This window comes from Caloenas nicobarica, chromosome 2, assembly GCF_036013445.1.
Source record: "Caloenas nicobarica isolate bCalNic1 chromosome 2, bCalNic1.hap1, whole genome shotgun sequence".
NCBI lineage: Eukaryota > Metazoa > Chordata > Aves > Columbiformes > Columbidae > Caloenas > Caloenas nicobarica.
This window is the reverse complement of record NC_088246.1, coordinates 111,457,319-111,475,452: the sequence shown is the minus strand read 5'-3', so window position 1 is coordinate 111,475,452 and position 18,134 is coordinate 111,457,319. Positions and strand designations below refer to the sequence as shown.

At 42.5% G+C, this 18,134-nt stretch overlaps 1 protein-coding gene across 14 annotated transcripts in view; it reads left to right on the top strand.

The window, feature by feature from the left end:
- Positions 1 to 16,333, top strand: part of MTCL1 (microtubule crosslinking factor 1) — a 107,896-nt gene extending 91,563 nt beyond the window's left edge. For 9 of the 14 annotated variants that reach the window (XM_065629363.1, XM_065629358.1, XM_065629356.1 and 6 more), the window contains 4 exons: positions 3,390 to 3,695; positions 5,525 to 5,556; positions 6,962 to 8,522; positions 15,069 to 16,333. In XM_065629363.1, the coding sequence (XP_065485435.1) occupies positions 3,390 to 3,695; positions 5,525 to 5,556; positions 6,962 to 8,522; positions 15,069 to 15,284 (2,115 nt within the window). In that variant the 3' untranslated portion in view covers positions 15,285 to 16,333. Of the gene's footprint in view, positions 1 to 3,389; positions 3,696 to 5,524; positions 5,557 to 6,961; positions 11,962 to 11,997; positions 12,056 to 15,068 lie in introns of those variants that run through there. The other 5 variants (XM_065629366.1, XM_065629364.1, XM_065629362.1 and 2 more) reach the window with 3 other exon arrangements.
- Positions 16,334 to 18,134: the final 1,801 nt, after the last annotated feature.

Here is an 18,134-nt window from a genome sequence, read left to right as displayed (position 1 = left end):
TTTTGTCCACATCTCTGCTGTCATTTGCAAATCTGATAACTGTGTACCTGTCTTCTTGTTTCTCATGCCTATCCACACTTTCATCTGCTTAGTGTTAGAGATAAATTATACCTAATGAATTTATTACTTGACTGGAAGCTACACAAAAAAGAAAAAGTTTAATGAGGGAAAGTTAACATTTTTGACTGAAGATTTTTCAGCTCTGAGTCATGCATTCCAGGAAAAGTAAGAAAAACAACTAAAATTGTGGGTCCTCAATTAACTGAATACTTTCTGTCCTTAGGACATCAGAAATGGAATGGCACCAGATTTGTACATGCTCTCTAGGGAGCACTATGCTTGAATGAAGCACGAAGTAGCTTCACAAGTTAAGTTGATGAAAACCTGGCGTAACTTCATAACCTGTTTTTGAAAAAGGTTTCTTATCTGGGTCTTGTGTTCCCATGCGTGGGCTGCAATAAGAGGCTAAAGAAGAAGACACCAGGCTGTAAATACTGTGAGTGCAAGACTAAACCTGTTTAGCCTGTGGCTGTTAAACCCACAGAGAAGCACTTAGGAAAATGCTGTACTCTAAGAATATTTCTAAAATCCCTGCCAGAAGTGTAGGTCTGAGTGAGCAGTGACCAATATGAAAGTTTTACAGACCAAGAAAACTAAACTTCAAAATATCAACAAACAATATTCTGGATTTTTTTAATCTCCCATTTATCTGAGGGGTTTTGCATATACTTCATGCAGCTTGTTCAGCTAGCCCTTATAATGCAGCCCAATAGTACGTCTCCTAAGATGCAACAACCAATGCCTATGAGCTAGGAAGGCTTGTAACAGAGCTCTTCATCCAAATTACCTGATTTTCCAGGATTTAGTGGCAGGAGGTGCCAAGTTCTCCATGACTTGACTGGCCTGATTTCTACCTGTTGATTTTCAGTGACCAAACTGCCTCGTGTGGATCCTTCACGCACAATGGGAACTGAAGAACACTCAGAAAATTTCCCAATATGCTATGGATGTGGACACGCACTTTTCTTTAGGGAGTCACTTGGTACATCTTTGGATGTTTACATTGCTGTCCATTATGAACTGTGGTTTTTTAATATTATTTCTTCAGTGTATCCTCAACAGCTTGAGGGACTTAACCTGGTTAAATACTGGGGTTGGGGCACATTGAAGGAAGCAACAGAGAAATCTCTGTTAATGTTACCTAGCCTTTAATTCTCTTTAAACCTGATGTAACCTCTCAGTGTCATCTTGGGAGAGCCTACAAAATAGCTCTTAACTATTCCTGGAGCAGAGTTCTTTTGTTTCTATTCTGAAACCTCTAGAGTTCAACTACATATTTTCTGTACAACTGAGTCATACACAGAATTAGCAATAGGTAGGGGAAATAAAAGATCAAGCTAATTTCAGATTATCAGAATAGCATTTGAAATCTTGGGTACCTGCCTGCAAAACTTCATAACCCCATCTTTGCTTATAATCAAACATTTCCCTGTGTGACAGGAAGCTTCCAAATATTTGAAGGCTTTTAGTTGAATATCCTCTCAGATTGCAGTCGTGCCCTGCTTTATATAGAAACAATTAATATATCTCTGAAGTCCTTTTCCCTGGGGTTTTTCTGTGTGTATTCCATGTATGGCAATACGTGGAGGATGAGGGGACTACACCAGTGTGTATGTTTGGAAAACAGAGTCTAAGAGACAGCAGAAGTGTGTGTACCACATTGTGTACCACAGCAGAAGTTTGTGTACCACTAATGCTTTATGCCTGTCTGCTTTCACACAGCTCCTGAATAATGCATGTTTGATAAGGTGGAAGCTCACTCCAATGTATAAAATATATAAAATACTTTACTCTGGATGGTTATGGGAATACTGCTCACACATAAAAAACATGATGACCTACTTTCTTTCAGAGCTCAGAGTTGGGTTTTTTTCTTTTCAAGTACACTGTCACTTTGTTTTCCCTTAAAGAATCCCCCTCCACTGTCCTCCTAAAGCCAATTGCGCACATGGCACACTGGCAAATATTTAAACCCACAATGTTCGTACTCCAACAGAGGGATTGGACTAGATGATCTTTCGAGGTCCCTTCCAATCCCTAACATCCTGTGATTCTGTGAAAATCACCTGCGTGAAAAGTTGTGTGTTTAATGGTATAAGCACACGGAGACTCAAAATCATTAGTCACTCTTGAAAAATTAGATCAGTATTTCTGACTTTGTTTTTCCTGTCAGCTGTCTGAGATTCAGAGAGCAAGCTAGTAATCTGTACTGTTTTCTCATAAACATTCCCAGATCATTATCCTTATAGGATCTCTGAAAATCTGGAAGAGCTTGCAATTTGAACTGTGTATACAGAAAGCATGTGATTACCACTTCTCCTTGCTTTGGGTCTTGACCATATTCTGGAGAATGTACTCCACAATTTCTTGAGATATACCTTCCAGCCCCTACCTTCATAGGATACCTTAAATTAGCTCCTTTTAATAAAACTGTTTCAGATCTTGTATATCATGAGCAAAACACTGAAGATGCATTCCCTTTCTTGTAGACCCAAATCAAGCAAAAATCTCACTGATTTCAGCCCAAGTGCAACTTTCATCATTTGGGACCTAAAATGTTTTGATCTACGTTAGGCAATATGATGTCTGTTTATTTTTCCAAACACATGCAGCAAGATTAAAATAACATGTTTTGTAGGTCCTCAGTCTCCAGTGTCCTAGGGAATGACTTGCATTTGCACATTATTGTCACTAATCTTAGCAAAACATCAGTTACATATTGGATTCCTGCTGTCATTCACATTTGAAAATATCACTTAATCTATCTTCTTGTATTTACAATTAAAAGAGAAACTGATCACATCATAATCTAATTTTAAGATTGGCAATTTCACTAGTGGTTCACCCTCTCTTCACCCAGCTTTTACGAAGTGTAGAATTAATAGCTTTGGTGGCGTTAGTATAAATATGTATTTTCTTCAAACATGCTTTGCATGCCTAATTCATCCCTTTGACAATGCTGTTCTGTACAAATAGCCAACTGTCTAGCCATGCATTAGGGCTAGACCGTCTGTAAAGTGGAGCTTTTGTCATTCGTTAAGCAGAATTTTCCACCTCTGGAAACAAGTAATGTACATAAAAGTGCAAGCTGACCAGAAGAAAAATGTGTTTGTTTTGATGAGACTCCAAGTCACTGGCCCTTCCTTGAGCTTCTACTTGTATTGCTTTAGGATCTTGTATAAAGATTGCTTTATAAATAACAGTCAATGTTGATTTGTTTCCTGAAAAATCACATTACAGACAGATGCATTATTTTGTGTATGTATAGACACAGTGTGCCACACGCTACCTAAGTAATTGTTGTTCTTTTAAATTTGCCTTGTTTCCAGCTTCAGAAAGAAGTCAGCCCACGAAGAGGAGGTGGTTTTCTGTGTGACCAGAAGGAGAGTAACCTTCGTCCATTTACGACCCAGGGGAACCTTCATGTGCCCCGTCCGACGGGGTCAAGATCCTACTCTGATTCAGACGCCATTCAGTTTGACGATCGGTCACTGTCTAAGCTGAAGGAGAGCGATCGGTGCAGCGCCACAGAAAACCTCTTTCTGGAGTCGCTGTCTCTTGATTCCCCTGACGAGTCCGATGAGCAGCGGTCTCGGCAGCTGGAGCGGGAGAAATTTTTGACAGGATTAACGGAAGTATGTGCTCCTCTACCTTTTATTTAGCGAATAGGGAAGCAGAAGCTTCCTAGTCAAAGACATATCCATGTACTCTGGCTTGAAAATTTGGCCAGTTTGTCAACAGGTCAGATCTCCAGCTCCCCACGGGATCAGGTTCACTGGTGTGCCTTGACCTGAACATGTGCACCTCTGAAAATTTGACCCAAGCATTTTTTTTGAGATGTATAACCTTGTTACTCAGCTAAAGGATTGGTAAATCATGTTCTTTGAGAGGAAGAAGAGAAAAAAAGACAGGCAAGAAATGTGACCGCCCTTCTTAAATTTTAAGGAGCTGTAGTGTTCCAGTTAGATTTTCCTCCCTCAGTGCCACAAATGTATGGCTGGCAGTGTGGGATCTCATATTCATTCTTAGCTTTTATTTCATATATGTCCAAGTGCTCAGTGAAGGATGTTGGTATCAGTGTCGAAGATCTGTTACATGTTTAATTTTGATCGCTATTTTCTTTCCTTCAGATTCAATCTGATATTTAAGAGGGGAGATCTCTGTTCCCTTCTCTGTTTTTGACATTACCACCATTAACAAAAGCGTTGGCAGCAAAATTTGGTCCTTGGTGATATTTGCATAGCTTCTTTCCTTCAAAGCATGCTTTAGTGAAACCTGGGCAAAGTCGCTTCCCCTCAGAAGGTTTGCTCAAGTGAGACTGATTGGAGTTTAATGAAGAGCTTAACTGAGGATGCACAAAGGCAACTGCAGCTTGCTGACTGTGCCTCTCTGCTGTATTTTCTTTGTGGAACTCACTGTAGCAGAAGTTAACCACCATTCAGCCTGATTCTCCACTCAGTGAGATCAGATTTACTCTGCAGTAACTCCACCGAGGCCACCAACATTACTCCGGATTTACAGCAGAGCGAATGCAAGGAGGATCAGCTTACTCCTATTTTTTTGTGGATAAATACCAGGATATTTGCTGAGATAAGCAGTGCTCTTTTTGAATAGTCACACTTTGAAATACAGTTCTGTTTTGGTAATGTTCATGATTTCATGAGGTCTAATAAAAGTAATAGGTACTAATGCTAATTTTTTTCCTGATCATATTTTGTATTCCCTGTAGTTTATTAGAAATATTAGCAAACAGCTAAAATAATAGCTGCAGAGCAATTCCTTCAGAAGTATCAATTTAAAAAAAAAAAAACAAAAACACAACAACAATCAAAAAAACCCAACTCATTACGGGAATTGTCACAGGGAAATAATTGCCATATAAATACCTTAATGCCATTAGCAAGCTATAGGTATTCCCCCCATGAAACAAGTAATAGTCTTCCCACACTTAATATAGCTAACTTAATGAGTTTCAACTGGTGCCATTTGTTGGTTCCTAGAGAACATATAATGAAATCTTATGTCAAAGGACTCCAGTTTATCTCTTATTTCAGCACAGCTAAATCTCTGGCATAAAGCAGATTACCTCCACAGAACAAATTCATTCACAAATACATGGTTCAAACCAGTATATTGGACACGTGGGAAAAAAGCCATTTGCAGCTTAGTTCCATATGTGATTGCACGGGACTATAAAAGTTCAAGGCTTTTGTAGATTTGGCATACAGGCTTTCCCTGGGCAGTCTGTTGTCTTGATAGGATTGCCCATTCTGCTGCCTATGTACCAAGGGAAGAATATTCCCACTCGCAATTTAAGATTCCTTATCAGAGGGAAAATCATCCACTTTGTAGAGACTAACATACCTGGTGCAACTATGGGGAAATGAATGACAAAATACCCAGAAGATAATGGCACCAACAGGTTCAGAAATAACTTATTCTGTTTGTTTCTCTTTTTCTTCAGGAGGAAGAAACACACAAAGGAAATCTTCAAAGGTGAGTAAAACTTACAGGGAAAAACCCAGGAAATATTCAGCTGCCAGCGCTATAGCTCGCTGCTACCCAAACCACATGGCTGAGGCACAGCTGTGCCACCTCCTAAGCAGCCTGTGAGCCAGATTAATGGATTTACCCAGGGATTAATTTGTCTCAAGATGCTTCTGTTCTTCTCTGATTAACTTGGGCCACATTCAGCTGTGGTGCACAAAGATCAAGCTGTATGAAAGCGCATGAATCTGCAGGTTACACTGAAGGCTACACCTACCTTAGCGAGTACTGCAGGCCTGTAGACATCAATATATAGAGGAAAAGAGTTGATGCTGAGGACCTGACATGCCCCTGCATGTCAGGGATATTTTGTTTTGGACTCGTTCTGGTCTCATCCCACGGGATGGATACCCACCTAACCCTCGAGTGCATTAGTTGTGCTTCTGGAGGACATCTTCCAGCTCACTTTGATCCCAAAGGAAGGCAGCCCATGCTCCCTGAGATCGCCCCCTGATGCAAACCAGGGCATCTAATAGGAGATCCCCTTTAAAACTGCACTCCTGATGTCACATAACTCCCTAAAGTAGATGCACGCTAACTGCAACTGGTGCTCTCGGTTAAAAACTTACAGTGTCATTTTACTCTATCTTCTGGATCACTGATATGTAAAACCCACTGCTTGCTGAATCCTCACCCAGCTTGAGGTACCTCATTGAGCCAACTTTGATAACTACACTCATTTGCATTTTTAAGTAGTCCCATTCAGAAAGCTGCTTTTTTTGTTTGATTTTTTCTTTAAAAAAAACCAGTAGGATGACTCAGCTAAATGCTTGTGATTTGTACAAACCAGTGAAACACGGGAAAGCAAATTATTACACGCCATTCCCTTTGGTCGAATTTTAGCATGAGCTCAACTCCCCAAGCCAGTTCAATCCAACAGCATCTAGGCTGGATGTCCCATATCACTACACACCAGCTGTGCAGCCTGGGCAATCGCAGGAGAGGGGGTGGACTTGCTGATTTCCCAGCAAGTCAGAAATACTCCACACTTGCTTTGAAAAGGGTGCCTCATATTGTCACAAACACTCATTTTCTGTGAATGGTATTATTTCAGAAATGCATCCTACTGCTCCATGTTTCAGACATTTGCCAAGCAGTAATCCATGAGAAAACAGCAAATTAAGAGCCATTAATAAACCATTCGGTACTTTTAATGACACATCAGGAACGCTTGCGTTTCACAGCTATTTTAAAGATAATAAAAGGGAACTTTAATGAAAGAGAAGGATAAAGTGGTTTTACATATAAGCAGATGGTGAACATCAGGTTTCCTGAGTTAGTTTGCTGCTGAAAATAAGTCACTCCATCAGAGTTTCCAAGTGTATGATTGACTCTCTCCTGTTCCCCTCTCCAGGGCAATGTCTGTTTCTTCCATGTCAGAATTTCAGCGCCTGATGGATATATCTCCATTTCTACCAGAAAAAAACTTGCCTTCATCCAGCAGCAAAGATGACATAACCCCTCCCCTGTCTCCTGATGATCTGAAATACATTGAGGATTTCAACAAAAACTGGGATTACAGTAACACTAGGAACCATGGTGGGGCTACTGAGAAGCCTGCAGAAGGCTGGGCAGAAAGGACAGAAATTGGGAAAGCTGGGAATGATCCTGCTTCAGATCCCTTCCAGGCATCATCATGGTACCTCACCACCAGTGTCACTATGACAACTAACACCATGACCAGCCCAGAGCACTGCCAGAAGCAGCCAACGAGGAGTCACAGTGTAGCCGAAAAAATGGGAGTTCGGGTCTTTCACAGCCCACCAGTTGTCCGTAGGTTTGATAACTCAGTGATAGCTGGCAGCGAAGGGAAAAACCAGGTTGAGCCGGACTTCTTGTTCTCTGTGACCAAAGCTATGGGGAATGTCACCGAGACAAAAGGTGGTTCCTCAGATATGTTTGGAAGATGGTCTTGTGACCTGGCCAAACATCATAAGGATTTTCTGGAGAGTGGTCTTCATCCCATTGAGCATCCTATTTGCACTACTGTGGGCTTTGCCTCACCCCTGCACAGCTTGGAGATGTCCAAAAACATGAGTGATGATATGAAGGAGGTCGCTTTCTCTGTCCGAAATGCAATACGCTCGAACTCTAATTCAACAGAGCCTCAGTTTAAGGACACCGCGTGTCAAACCAATGGCATGAGAACAACAGGAACGCAGACCACCCAGACGATCAGTGTTGGCTTGCAGACGGAAACCCTGCGCAGTATCACCAGCAGTCCACACAAGTGTCTGACACCAAAGGGGGGGTCCACACCTGTCTCTTCACCATCCAGAAGCCTAAGAAGCAGGCAAGTGACCCCCGTCATTGAAAAGGTCCAGGCTAAGTTTGAACGCACATGCTGCTCTCCCAAATATGGTTCTCCAAAGTTGCAAAGAAAAATCCTTCCCAAATCCGACCAGCCAAATAACCGAACTTTGCCTGGCACACCTCAGAAAGGATTCAGTGAGTCTGCTTGGGCTAGATCAACTACTACAAGGGAGAGTCCTGTCCACACCACCATCAATGATGGCCTCTCCAGTTTGTTCAACATTATTGACCATAGCCCCATCTTTCATGAGACTTTCCAAAAATGCCCCAGGTCTAGCAGCCGGTCCAGGTCAGCAGAACCCAGACCAGAACTAAGCCCAGTGCAGGAGCCGTGTACAAATGCCCGTGGCAGATCACCCAGTCCTCTCCGGTTGGGGACAGAGACGCAAAAGGAAGAAGGGACTGAGGTGACAAGTATCAGGCAGGACTTATCTGCTCCTCCAGGGTATACACTTACAGAAAATGCTGCCAGGATCTTGAATAAGAAACTTTTGGAGCATGCCTTAAAGGAAGAGAGAAGACTACGTTCACACAGCCCACCAAATCTTAGCAATGACAACAGCACAGGAGAAATTGTCAAAGTAGATCCAGGGTCCATAGAGGTAATGAGTTTGTTTGTTTTTCCTCCTATAGCTAAATGCACTCTTCTTTGAACAGATGCATTATGAGATCTCTTGCCATCCTAGTGAGTATTTACAATGAATGTCCTAGTCCTGTCATGGTACCACCAGTGATCCCCAGTCATGAAACTACTGGCTTAGTCACTGAAGAACTGATTAAAGAATTGAGTTTCTATCCTGACAGCTTATCGGGCTTGAAAGCATCAGAAGAGCTTTATCCTTTACAGGATAAAGATGCCTTTACAGGATAAAAATGGTTCTCCCCTAAATTACTGGGATAAGGGATTTCTGTCACAGAACACACCACATGTTACAGATACTCTAGGTTTGAGTAAATTTCTTTTTTATGCTGGATAGAAAGGTAGACTTTCTCCTACACAAGAATGGCAGTTGTCAAGTCTCTGTGGAAAACAGTCTCTACAAAGAGAACCAAAACTTCAGGACCTTCAGCATGTTTTCTGGATGTATCTGCTTAAGTTTGGCTCGGGTCTGTGAATGTGATTAAATGGTATGATATTTGGTACTGACTGTTGCTGCCTGACAAAAACAAGAAAAAGAAAAAAAAAAGATAACTAGTCTAAGCACATACCTACTTAGTGTTTAAGAACTCTTTATTGATATTTTGCTGTCAGCAGTGTAACAGTCATCATCTGTATCAGCAAGTATGCCCAGGTATTGGGGGTCAGAGTCTCAGGTACAGTAATGTGCTATAGCAATCAACAAAAAAAAGAGGGTGTAATGCTGGACAAAAGCTTTCATTTATCAGTGTCTAAGCCTCCTGTTCCTGGTGAAACTGTGCACATGAGAGCGTTGCCCTGAGAAGGGGGGCCTGGAGAAGCTGAATTGTGCTGCCCTTCTAGCATCCTGATGTTTCGGTGGGCCCTGGCCACAGGGCAGCTGCTTCTCCTTCACCTGTATACATCCCAAACATCTCCCCTTGGCCTTGCTAGGCTCACTCCTACCACTTCTGCCTAAGATAGCCCCAAGGGAAGGTTCAAAACCCATTTTCTAAGACAACATTTGGCTTGAAGGATTTGTGGGAGCCTGAGCGCTGGGACTTTTGGTCTGCAGTTTGCCTTGCACTAGTGGGTGGTTCTGCATGGACAATTGGTTCTTCTTTTGTAGGTACTGCTCAGAGGACATGATCTTTTTTGCCTAACAGAGAATCCAAAGCTGAGGTTATATTCCCTATATGCAGTTTAAACTGATATAAATAGGGAAGTTTGTACCTATAAAAAAGAAGCCGCAACCACATTATAAATATCAGTGAATGAAAGTTGGCTTTGTGCACAAACCTCAGAGTGAATAAAAGTGGAAAGCAGCCTCATTTATTTGAATCTTTCTAGTTACCTCTGTATTTTGTCCTTAGTTCAAAACACTGGGAATGCACTACTGGTTCTTGTTAGAAAGTGTGTTGCACTCTTACAGGTTCAACTCAGCTTTGCCTTCAAGGCATCTCTGGAAACTCTTTATTTCCTCCTGCATCTTTTAACTGTCTCATCAGATTTCAAGTATAAGTAAATGGATGTCATCCCATGTCATCACAAATTGCTGTTGGCAAAATACAACTAGCGTCAGTACCTGAGTTTGATGCACAGGGAGATTTGTGTCAGTGCTATTTAGCAAAAACCCATTGACCATCAACCTGGTAGAGCATTGATTCTCTTTGTGAATTCTCAGTATTTTTTGCCTAATTTTTTGAGTTCCAAGCCTCAGAACTAGGACTTGTTTTTCCTTGCAACTCATACTCAGTTGTTATGACTGTTGTCTAGATGCACAGGTTTATGATCTTCAGGTGATCCTGCCATTTCTCAGGAATATGCATGGAAAAGGAAGGCAGTGGGCATTCACACAATGAGCTTTGCTCTTCCTAGGTGAGGTGGTGCTCCACAAGATGTACCTAATGGAGCACAGGTTCACTGCTGAAAACAAAACCGCAAATAAGTTCTAAACTCTGCAGATGCCTTGGGTTATTTATGGATTACACTGACCACACAAATTATGCTTTGTACGAATTCCACTTAGCACATTTTGTACAAAGTCAGACACAGCAGTTCAGCGAACGATGATCTTGGAGGAAGCAGGCTGTCCTTGGGGTGGCATCATGTCAGTGCTGCCCCTGCCACCCTCCTGTAGATCCCTGCTCTGCTTCCTCCTCACCTGTTGGTTTCTGGCCAAGACAAGTGACCTTCTTACCACCAAACGCCTTCTTGTTTCTGCAGTCATGGCATGGTATATTAATGACTTTTAGACTTGCATGGGTCACCTGTTGGTGGCTTTCTTTTAATTTGAGCTTCTGGATGGCTTAGTTACCTAATTTCCTTTTATATTCCTGCTGCAAATATGAAATCTAGTTCATATATACATTTACATATAATATTTACGTACATATGTATGTGTGCATGTGAGTGTATACACATACAGAGTAGTAGTAACTTTGTATTTTCTAACTTGCCCAGAGCTGCTAACAAGCAAATTCATATCCACCCAGTGCAGCCTACTAGTGTCTTATACTGCTAAGTCACTAAACCACTATTTTACTTGCATATCATAGGATTCATAAATATTACTATTAAAAATGCAGATTAGCATTACCTAACTAACAATATAAGAGCTGTATGAACATTTTTTCTTCTGTGACCAGCAAGGGTGTAAATCATAGAGGTTACACAACAGCCCTGGACTGGGGGTCAGACTCATTTCTGGAGAGAGAACTGTGAGAGGACCATCCACACCAACCCATGGAGGAGAGGGCAGCTGCTGTGTCCTCTGCTCACCGGGGCAGAGCAATCGCCACACACTTGCCGCTGAATGATTCAGCATGGGAGGGGGAATGTTAAAAGGAAGGGAAGGTGTTGTCAGAATTAAAGGGCTTTTGCTTTAGTTCGAGTCTCCCATCCAGCTGTTAAATAGGAACAAGGGAGAAGGGTGAGGCAAAGGGCTTTCATGAAACCTGAGCAACATAAGCATGAGCAACATGAGAAACGAGCAATACGAAATATCAATCGCTTTTTAGTTTGTTAAAGTTTTCCTAAGCAGAAATTCTCTCTTGAAATCAAACAAAGGAAAAAAAATACAGCTTTATTCCTCTTTCATAGTAAAGTGTTTTTTCCCTAGCCCTAATCAAGGTTGGCTAAGGATAACAGATGTATTTCTCTGCTGAGTAGAAGTATTTGGTTTGTTTAATGCTATGTCCACTTCTGAGATTGTGCTAGGATTGTAAGAGGTTGGTTTGTTTGCTTCCTTTCTTTCTAAATCTTTTTCTGCAAGTGGCTTATATTTTATTTTTGACTATTAGTTTCCCTGTGATAACAACGGTAACATGATCTGAATGGGTAGTGACATCTGGAGACTTCTTCCTTGCTGACATGAAATCTTCGCTTAAAAAAAATAATTGATTAAAACAGTTCTTTCCAACCTACTTGCTTTCTTTTTCTTTTCTGTCTGTTCTGTCCAGAACCAAACTGTCTTATTAACTGCCCCCTGGGGACTCTAACCCTGCCTGCCTCACTGCTGTAAGTCCTTTCTACCTTGTTTCCAGAGCTTTCCGAAAGCGGTCATTTTTGAAGGTGTGGGGTAACGAAGGGAAGTAAATGACCACAACTCCAGAGGTATCGCCGTGCACCCAGCATCTCTTTGGGGTCCTTCATATGCGACGGTCAGGAAGTTCTCAGGATAGAGTCCATCTGCCATCTCCTGCGGCAGCGTGGGCTATGAAGAGGTCACACTTAAGTCAAAATTTAGGCTGTTGGCTTTTTGGTGTGGTTTTTTTTTGTTAAACTTTAAAAAAATGGCAACATTTAAGACCAACAGAAAGGTATGCAAAAATGTTGGGGAGGAATTCAGATTTAGACTAAATTTTTTTTTTTTTTTTTTTTTTGACAAACACACAGTGCTGTGCAGGGCTTCTGGCTGTCCCAGGGTGCATCCCCCTCCAGCCACGGCTACAGCAGCCTATGGAGAGGGCTGAGGACCTCCAGCACTAGCCATGGCTGATGGTCACCTTTGCTCATTAAGCTGTTCCTGGCACAGTTTTAGCCAGTGGCTGGTGTTGCTGCAGCGGAGGGAGGGAAGAAGCTGTGCAGATGTGATCTCTGACCATCCACTGTGCCTCAGAGACAGAAAACTCTTTTATTTATTTATTAATAGCCATGGTGGCTGACAGCCTGGCTTAGGAAATAGCTAAAAACTAAACATGAAATCATCTTTCCTGTTTTCAATGTCTGGGCTAAGAAGTGCTGCCTTTCCACCCACACCACCAAACTAAATTACCCACAGGATACTGATTTAAAAAAAAAAAAACATTTCTAGCTATGACAGCTACATGTGGTAAGTGAGCAGGGCTTTTCGCAAACCATTCCGGACAGTTTCCTTATCGTGGCTGGATTTCCTTAGCATATGCCAAGGAAAGCACAGTGCAGGTGGGGGTGATTGACACATCAGCCAGCACGTTGTAAGATTACGCTGCCAGTCACTTGTTGGCCCTGGAGCAACATCCATCACCATTGCATTGTGCTGGGCATGTGTACATCACAGATAAGATGAGCTTAAGCCTGCTGTTCCGTAAAAGCTGACCAACATCTGTGGGCATGCTGGAGAGAGGCTTTTGAACTGGGAGGCAGCAGTGGAAATAAATTGCGTTGTCACCATGTCGACTCTCATTTACTGCTATGAAACTAGGATAAAGCAGCCAGAAGCAAGCAGCGTTATAGAGATATCATTTTAAGCCACTGTTTAGAAAGAGGCTAAGACAAAGCCTGCAGATCTCATAGCCTCCGTTCACTGTGTTGCGCTGCCTGTGAGTGTTGCCGTGCATATGGATTTCTCTTAACAAATCTGAGGCTAGTGGCAGCTTTCACAGACCATATGTTGCCCCAGGCACAATGGGATGGGGTGAAGTAAGGACACGGAGTCAATCTTCTCGTTAGCACCGATCTATATTTCAGCCTTACTGTTGCTTTAGCAAGGGTCCTTGTGAAGTTTATGGCACAGGCATGGGGCGGGGGGTGAGGATGCAGAGAGGCGGCGGTGCAGGCTCAGGTGCCATAGCCCCCTGGGCAGCCCCTGCCATGGTCACTGGTCTCGCTCTCGATGCGTGCCGAGGGCAGATGAGCACAGCTCTGCCTCGAGCAGTGATGTGCGGCTGTGGATCAACCTCTTTGCTGTGTATTGCCCAAAGACACCGAGGTTCACCCTCCACAAAGGCTTCCTCTATCCAAAAAACATGCCTGCACAAGCTCCATTTCCCACACCTCAGCTCTGTGTCTTCAAAACTGATCTTTCTGTCATGTAACATTCATGTTTGGTCCTCCCACTCCAATGGAGAGGTTCAATGGCATATCACCTTGTTTGTTCACTGCCAGTCATATCATGTTACCTACTCCAATATTTTCCATCTCAAGTCACGTTTCTCCTCCTCCTTTGCTTCCCACTATATCGTTCTATTTCTGCCTTTGCTTCCCTATGCCTTACCATGCTGGAGCTTTTCCTTTGGATTGTATCGTTTCTGGTCTGTCTCTTCATTTATCACCAGTTTACATTCTGATTTTGAGACTGGTTTTTATTGAACTCTCCTGTCCTCTCCAGTGACTGCTCCTCAGTGTACACATTTCTATAGGTTGGCAAACTCCTCTGATATGCTTTTATAAATTACGAAGTATGCAATGAAATTCAGAAGTTTGGCTTTGGCACCACAGGACAGACTTAAGCCTACAATCACTCATTTTGATGTAGAGAGCACTCAGAATGAGGCAGGAAGCCTAGCTGTGCTATGAACAGAGTCCATAAATATTAGAGGCAATTAGCAACTTGGTGCCAAGGTGAAAAATCACAGCTGCAGATGGTTTCTAATCACAGAGGCAGGCCAACCAAGCCTGGAAAGTTGGTAGAGGAATAAAATTTCCATTCTCTTCCGTTTCTGTGAATGTTGTCTTTAACGTACAGTACCACTGAATCCTGTAATTCAGGCTTCAGCAGCTGGCCGTAAGAAGTGATGTTCCATAAAATGAAATCTGTAGGTAAGCCTGACCTTTAATCCAGCTGGAAATCATAAACTACTCCTGTAGTCATTATTCTGCTGCTAAGAAGACTTTCCTGCATGTCAGTCTGAACTCTGAGGCAGGCAAAAGGAGTCGGTGGTTGATTTTCACCCCACTTGCAAATGCCAAACCTGGCTCTTTTATGCCAGGTCAGCACTTAGAGCAATGTGATGAATAGTGGATTTTCCCGAGTTATCATGCAAATGTACTTTTCAGCTTTTCTCTTTTTAGCACAAGGAGAACTAGCAAATGAAAGTTTGTCAGCTACTTCAGCTCATCCCAGACCTGTTTCTTTCATTCGCTTCTTACCTCTTCCATAAATCACAGACATACATGCACATACCTGGAGCCCACACACGGCCAGATGTTTGCTGCTTGCTTTTGTCCCGCTTAGCTTTAGCTTGAACTTTCTGTTCCTTAAGTCTTTGTGCATCCAGACAGCTCTCTAATGCAAGTCACTAACCGCTGTTTTGCTTTCTCGGCTGCCAAGGAACTACCTTGTTCTGCACTAGCCCCATCCCTCCAGCCCTGCTTCTCCCGGCCAGAGAGACCAGCGAACCGGCGCCCACCGTCGCGATGGGCTTCACATTCCCCTACTGCCTCACAGGCGCAGTCCACCGGAGACCTGACTTCCTCAGAGGAGAGCGGAACCCAGGAGCTGCCGGCGGAGAACCCCAGCCAGGAAGGGGGAAGCGAGCCTGCCTGACTCCACGCAGGAACCAGGGAGGGCTACGAGTCGTCACCTCCGCCAGGTCACCTCCACCAGCCGTCTCTGCCACCAAGGAGAGAGGTCCGCTTGGAGAGGTCGAAGAATGTTCTCAGACGCAGCTGCTGAATGTCCGGCCTGGGAAAACAGAGGTGTTTCTAGAATGAAACAGTTAATGTGCCTGTAATAACATAATTTTTTTCATAGCTGAGAATACTATTTTTGTCTCCATCTTTTCTACATACAGTATATTAACAAAAAAAAGGGGGGGGAAGGGGAAATGATATAAAGTAAGATTTAAAAAAAAATGTAAATTAAGTTTTAAGGGAATTTGAATACGTGCTTGCGCTCTCTCCAAATACTGACTGCCTTTTGGTTATATTTGCACTGTTATGTTTTCAGTTTCAGTTTTTCATTTTTTTGTTTGGTTTTTTGTTTGTTTGTTTTGGGGTTTTTTTAATTATTATTATTTCTCGTAAAACTAGAGTCTTAATTTTATTCTATTGTAATGTCAGTGTTACCGGTTTTTAAAAGTAAGGTTCTTAAAGATGCTTCAACTGTCTGAAGCGATACCTTTTAAGTAGTGAAGAAAGCCATTAAGCTAGTTCACTAGACTTGTATTAACTGAGATGGAGGGGAATACAGGTAAACACAAGAAAAAGTGTAAACAAAAAAAAACAACCAAGAATGCCTCAGAAAGTCTTATGGAGTTAGCTGTAAAATACACCTACCATACTTGACTTGCATGCCTCTGGGTCCTCGCACTTTAGTGCATGTACATACTGCTACTGTACCATCACATAAATGTGAGTCAATCTGTTTCACTGTAATATTGTTGTGAATTTACCTGTACTGTATTTTTATTGTTGGTATTCCTGCATTGACTATACAAAAAGAGTTTTTAACTTATTGTTAGCAGTTCAACTGGCTATGTACAGCGTTTACTGAGAACTTCCTTCATTTTGGGAAAACCATGGAGATCTCTGGGCATACTGAATTGTAAGTGGTCTTGTTTAAGAGTCTGTTAGAGACCATGTGAAGTGGAAATAAAACCCTCAGTATTTACAAGCTGCTTGAGTGCTTCATGATGGTTTTTTTTATTATGATGCTTCCCAGGTTCATTTAACTGGGAGAAAAAAAAGTTCTCGAACTCCTCCTTTATTCATAAGGGAAGAAGAATGCTGCTTTGTATGAAATAAATCATGGCAAAGCCAAATATTATGCTGTGCTCCACAGACTCCTGTGAGCACTGGATCAGGCCATGGGAAGGTTTCTAAATTCCCCCACTGAACTCCGTGAAACAGCTGCTCACACAGATAGTGGGACTCATCTTCTCAGTTCCTCTGAGGCCATATGGCTTCTCACTTGTAGTCATTCACAAGAGAGAAAACCAGCCAGCTAAACATAATAACAAAATTATGACATGTCCAATGTTAATCCAGGCTTGTGTCTCATCTGCATTACACACAGAGACTAATAAAACCAGGGCTTTTGTAAAGTCGGTGGCTAACACTGAGAAGCAAATGCAGCTGAGAATTCATGCGCTTCCAAGAGGTGGAAGCCTCTCGAGCTACTTTGCCTGGGACCATCTGTTTGGCCACGTGCTTTCTCTGGGAGCCCCAGAACTGCTCTGACTTGTTATCCCATCATTAAACTGGCTCGTTCCTGTTCAATTTCCTTTGCTGAGGCTTTCTGAGGCTCCTGTGTTAAAGAGCACCATCTGGGATCCCTAGAAGCCTTCCTGGTTAGCTCTGTCAAGCGATAAGCCCCTCACATCCCATCCTGCTGCGTCATGGCCAGCTTTCTAGGAAGTTTAATTCAGCTGTTGGATAAGAACAAACTCTCTATTTCCCAAATATCAGCCAGCTGAGGTATGGGTTTTCCCATATCAGTCAGAACTGTGGCTATTAACCTCGTGCCAAAATGTCCACCTGTGGGCCATCATTATGGAAATTGCCACTTATCAAGATAGGCAGTGACTGAAAAGTACTGTTGTCTAATAGCTCTCTGGTGCCCCAGCCAAAACAAGGGGCATCCAGTGCCAGTCCTGAGCAGCAATAGCCATGCTAGTGATAATTGCCTTCCCAGCTGAACCAAAGCCTCACTGCTATTAATAGCATTTTTTGGGACCATTAAGTTGCCCTGCCCAAGTCTGAATGCTTAAAATTGTCCACAGTGGCCACCTTACTTGCTTGAAAATCTTCTTGTTGTGACACTTTGCTGAATTGCTGCAATAATTTTAGTTTGGGAGTGGAAGGAGGAGCATGTGCAACTGTTTAGAAGGTCAAAGAATAGTTGCAATGGTTATTGAAGAAGACAAGCCACAACTGAAAGGTCCTTGTTTGTTTTCAAAATCTCAGTTACCAGGAGCAGCTTTGCAGGGAAAGGGGGGAGGTTGCTGCATCCTTAAAAGATCTTTCTCCTAGATGAAATAAGTTAAAGTTGTAAATGACAAGCAACGCTGACTACCAGCAAGTAAAAATGCTGTTCTGTTTCTTGTGACAGCTGTAATTTTTGTTAATGATCCAGAAGAGAATTCAGGTGACTAATCTGTAGCTTTGTTACCAGGAAATCGTATTTGCCTTTCAAATCAAGGATACACGAGCCTGCAGAATTAGCTTCTGGCCATCCTGAAGTGGGAAGGTCTGTGAGGATAAGCAGCTGCCTGTAGCTTGACAGGCAAAGTGCTTCAGAAACAGCAGGAATCGCTGAAACAAAAGGGAGGCAGCAAGCAACAGCAAGAAGGAGAAGGTTAAGTGCAAATAGAAATTCTGCAGATGATCTTAAAAAGAATCACATTAATTAAACATAAGCTCCTTTCCAGTCTAATTAGCAAATACAGCGACATCA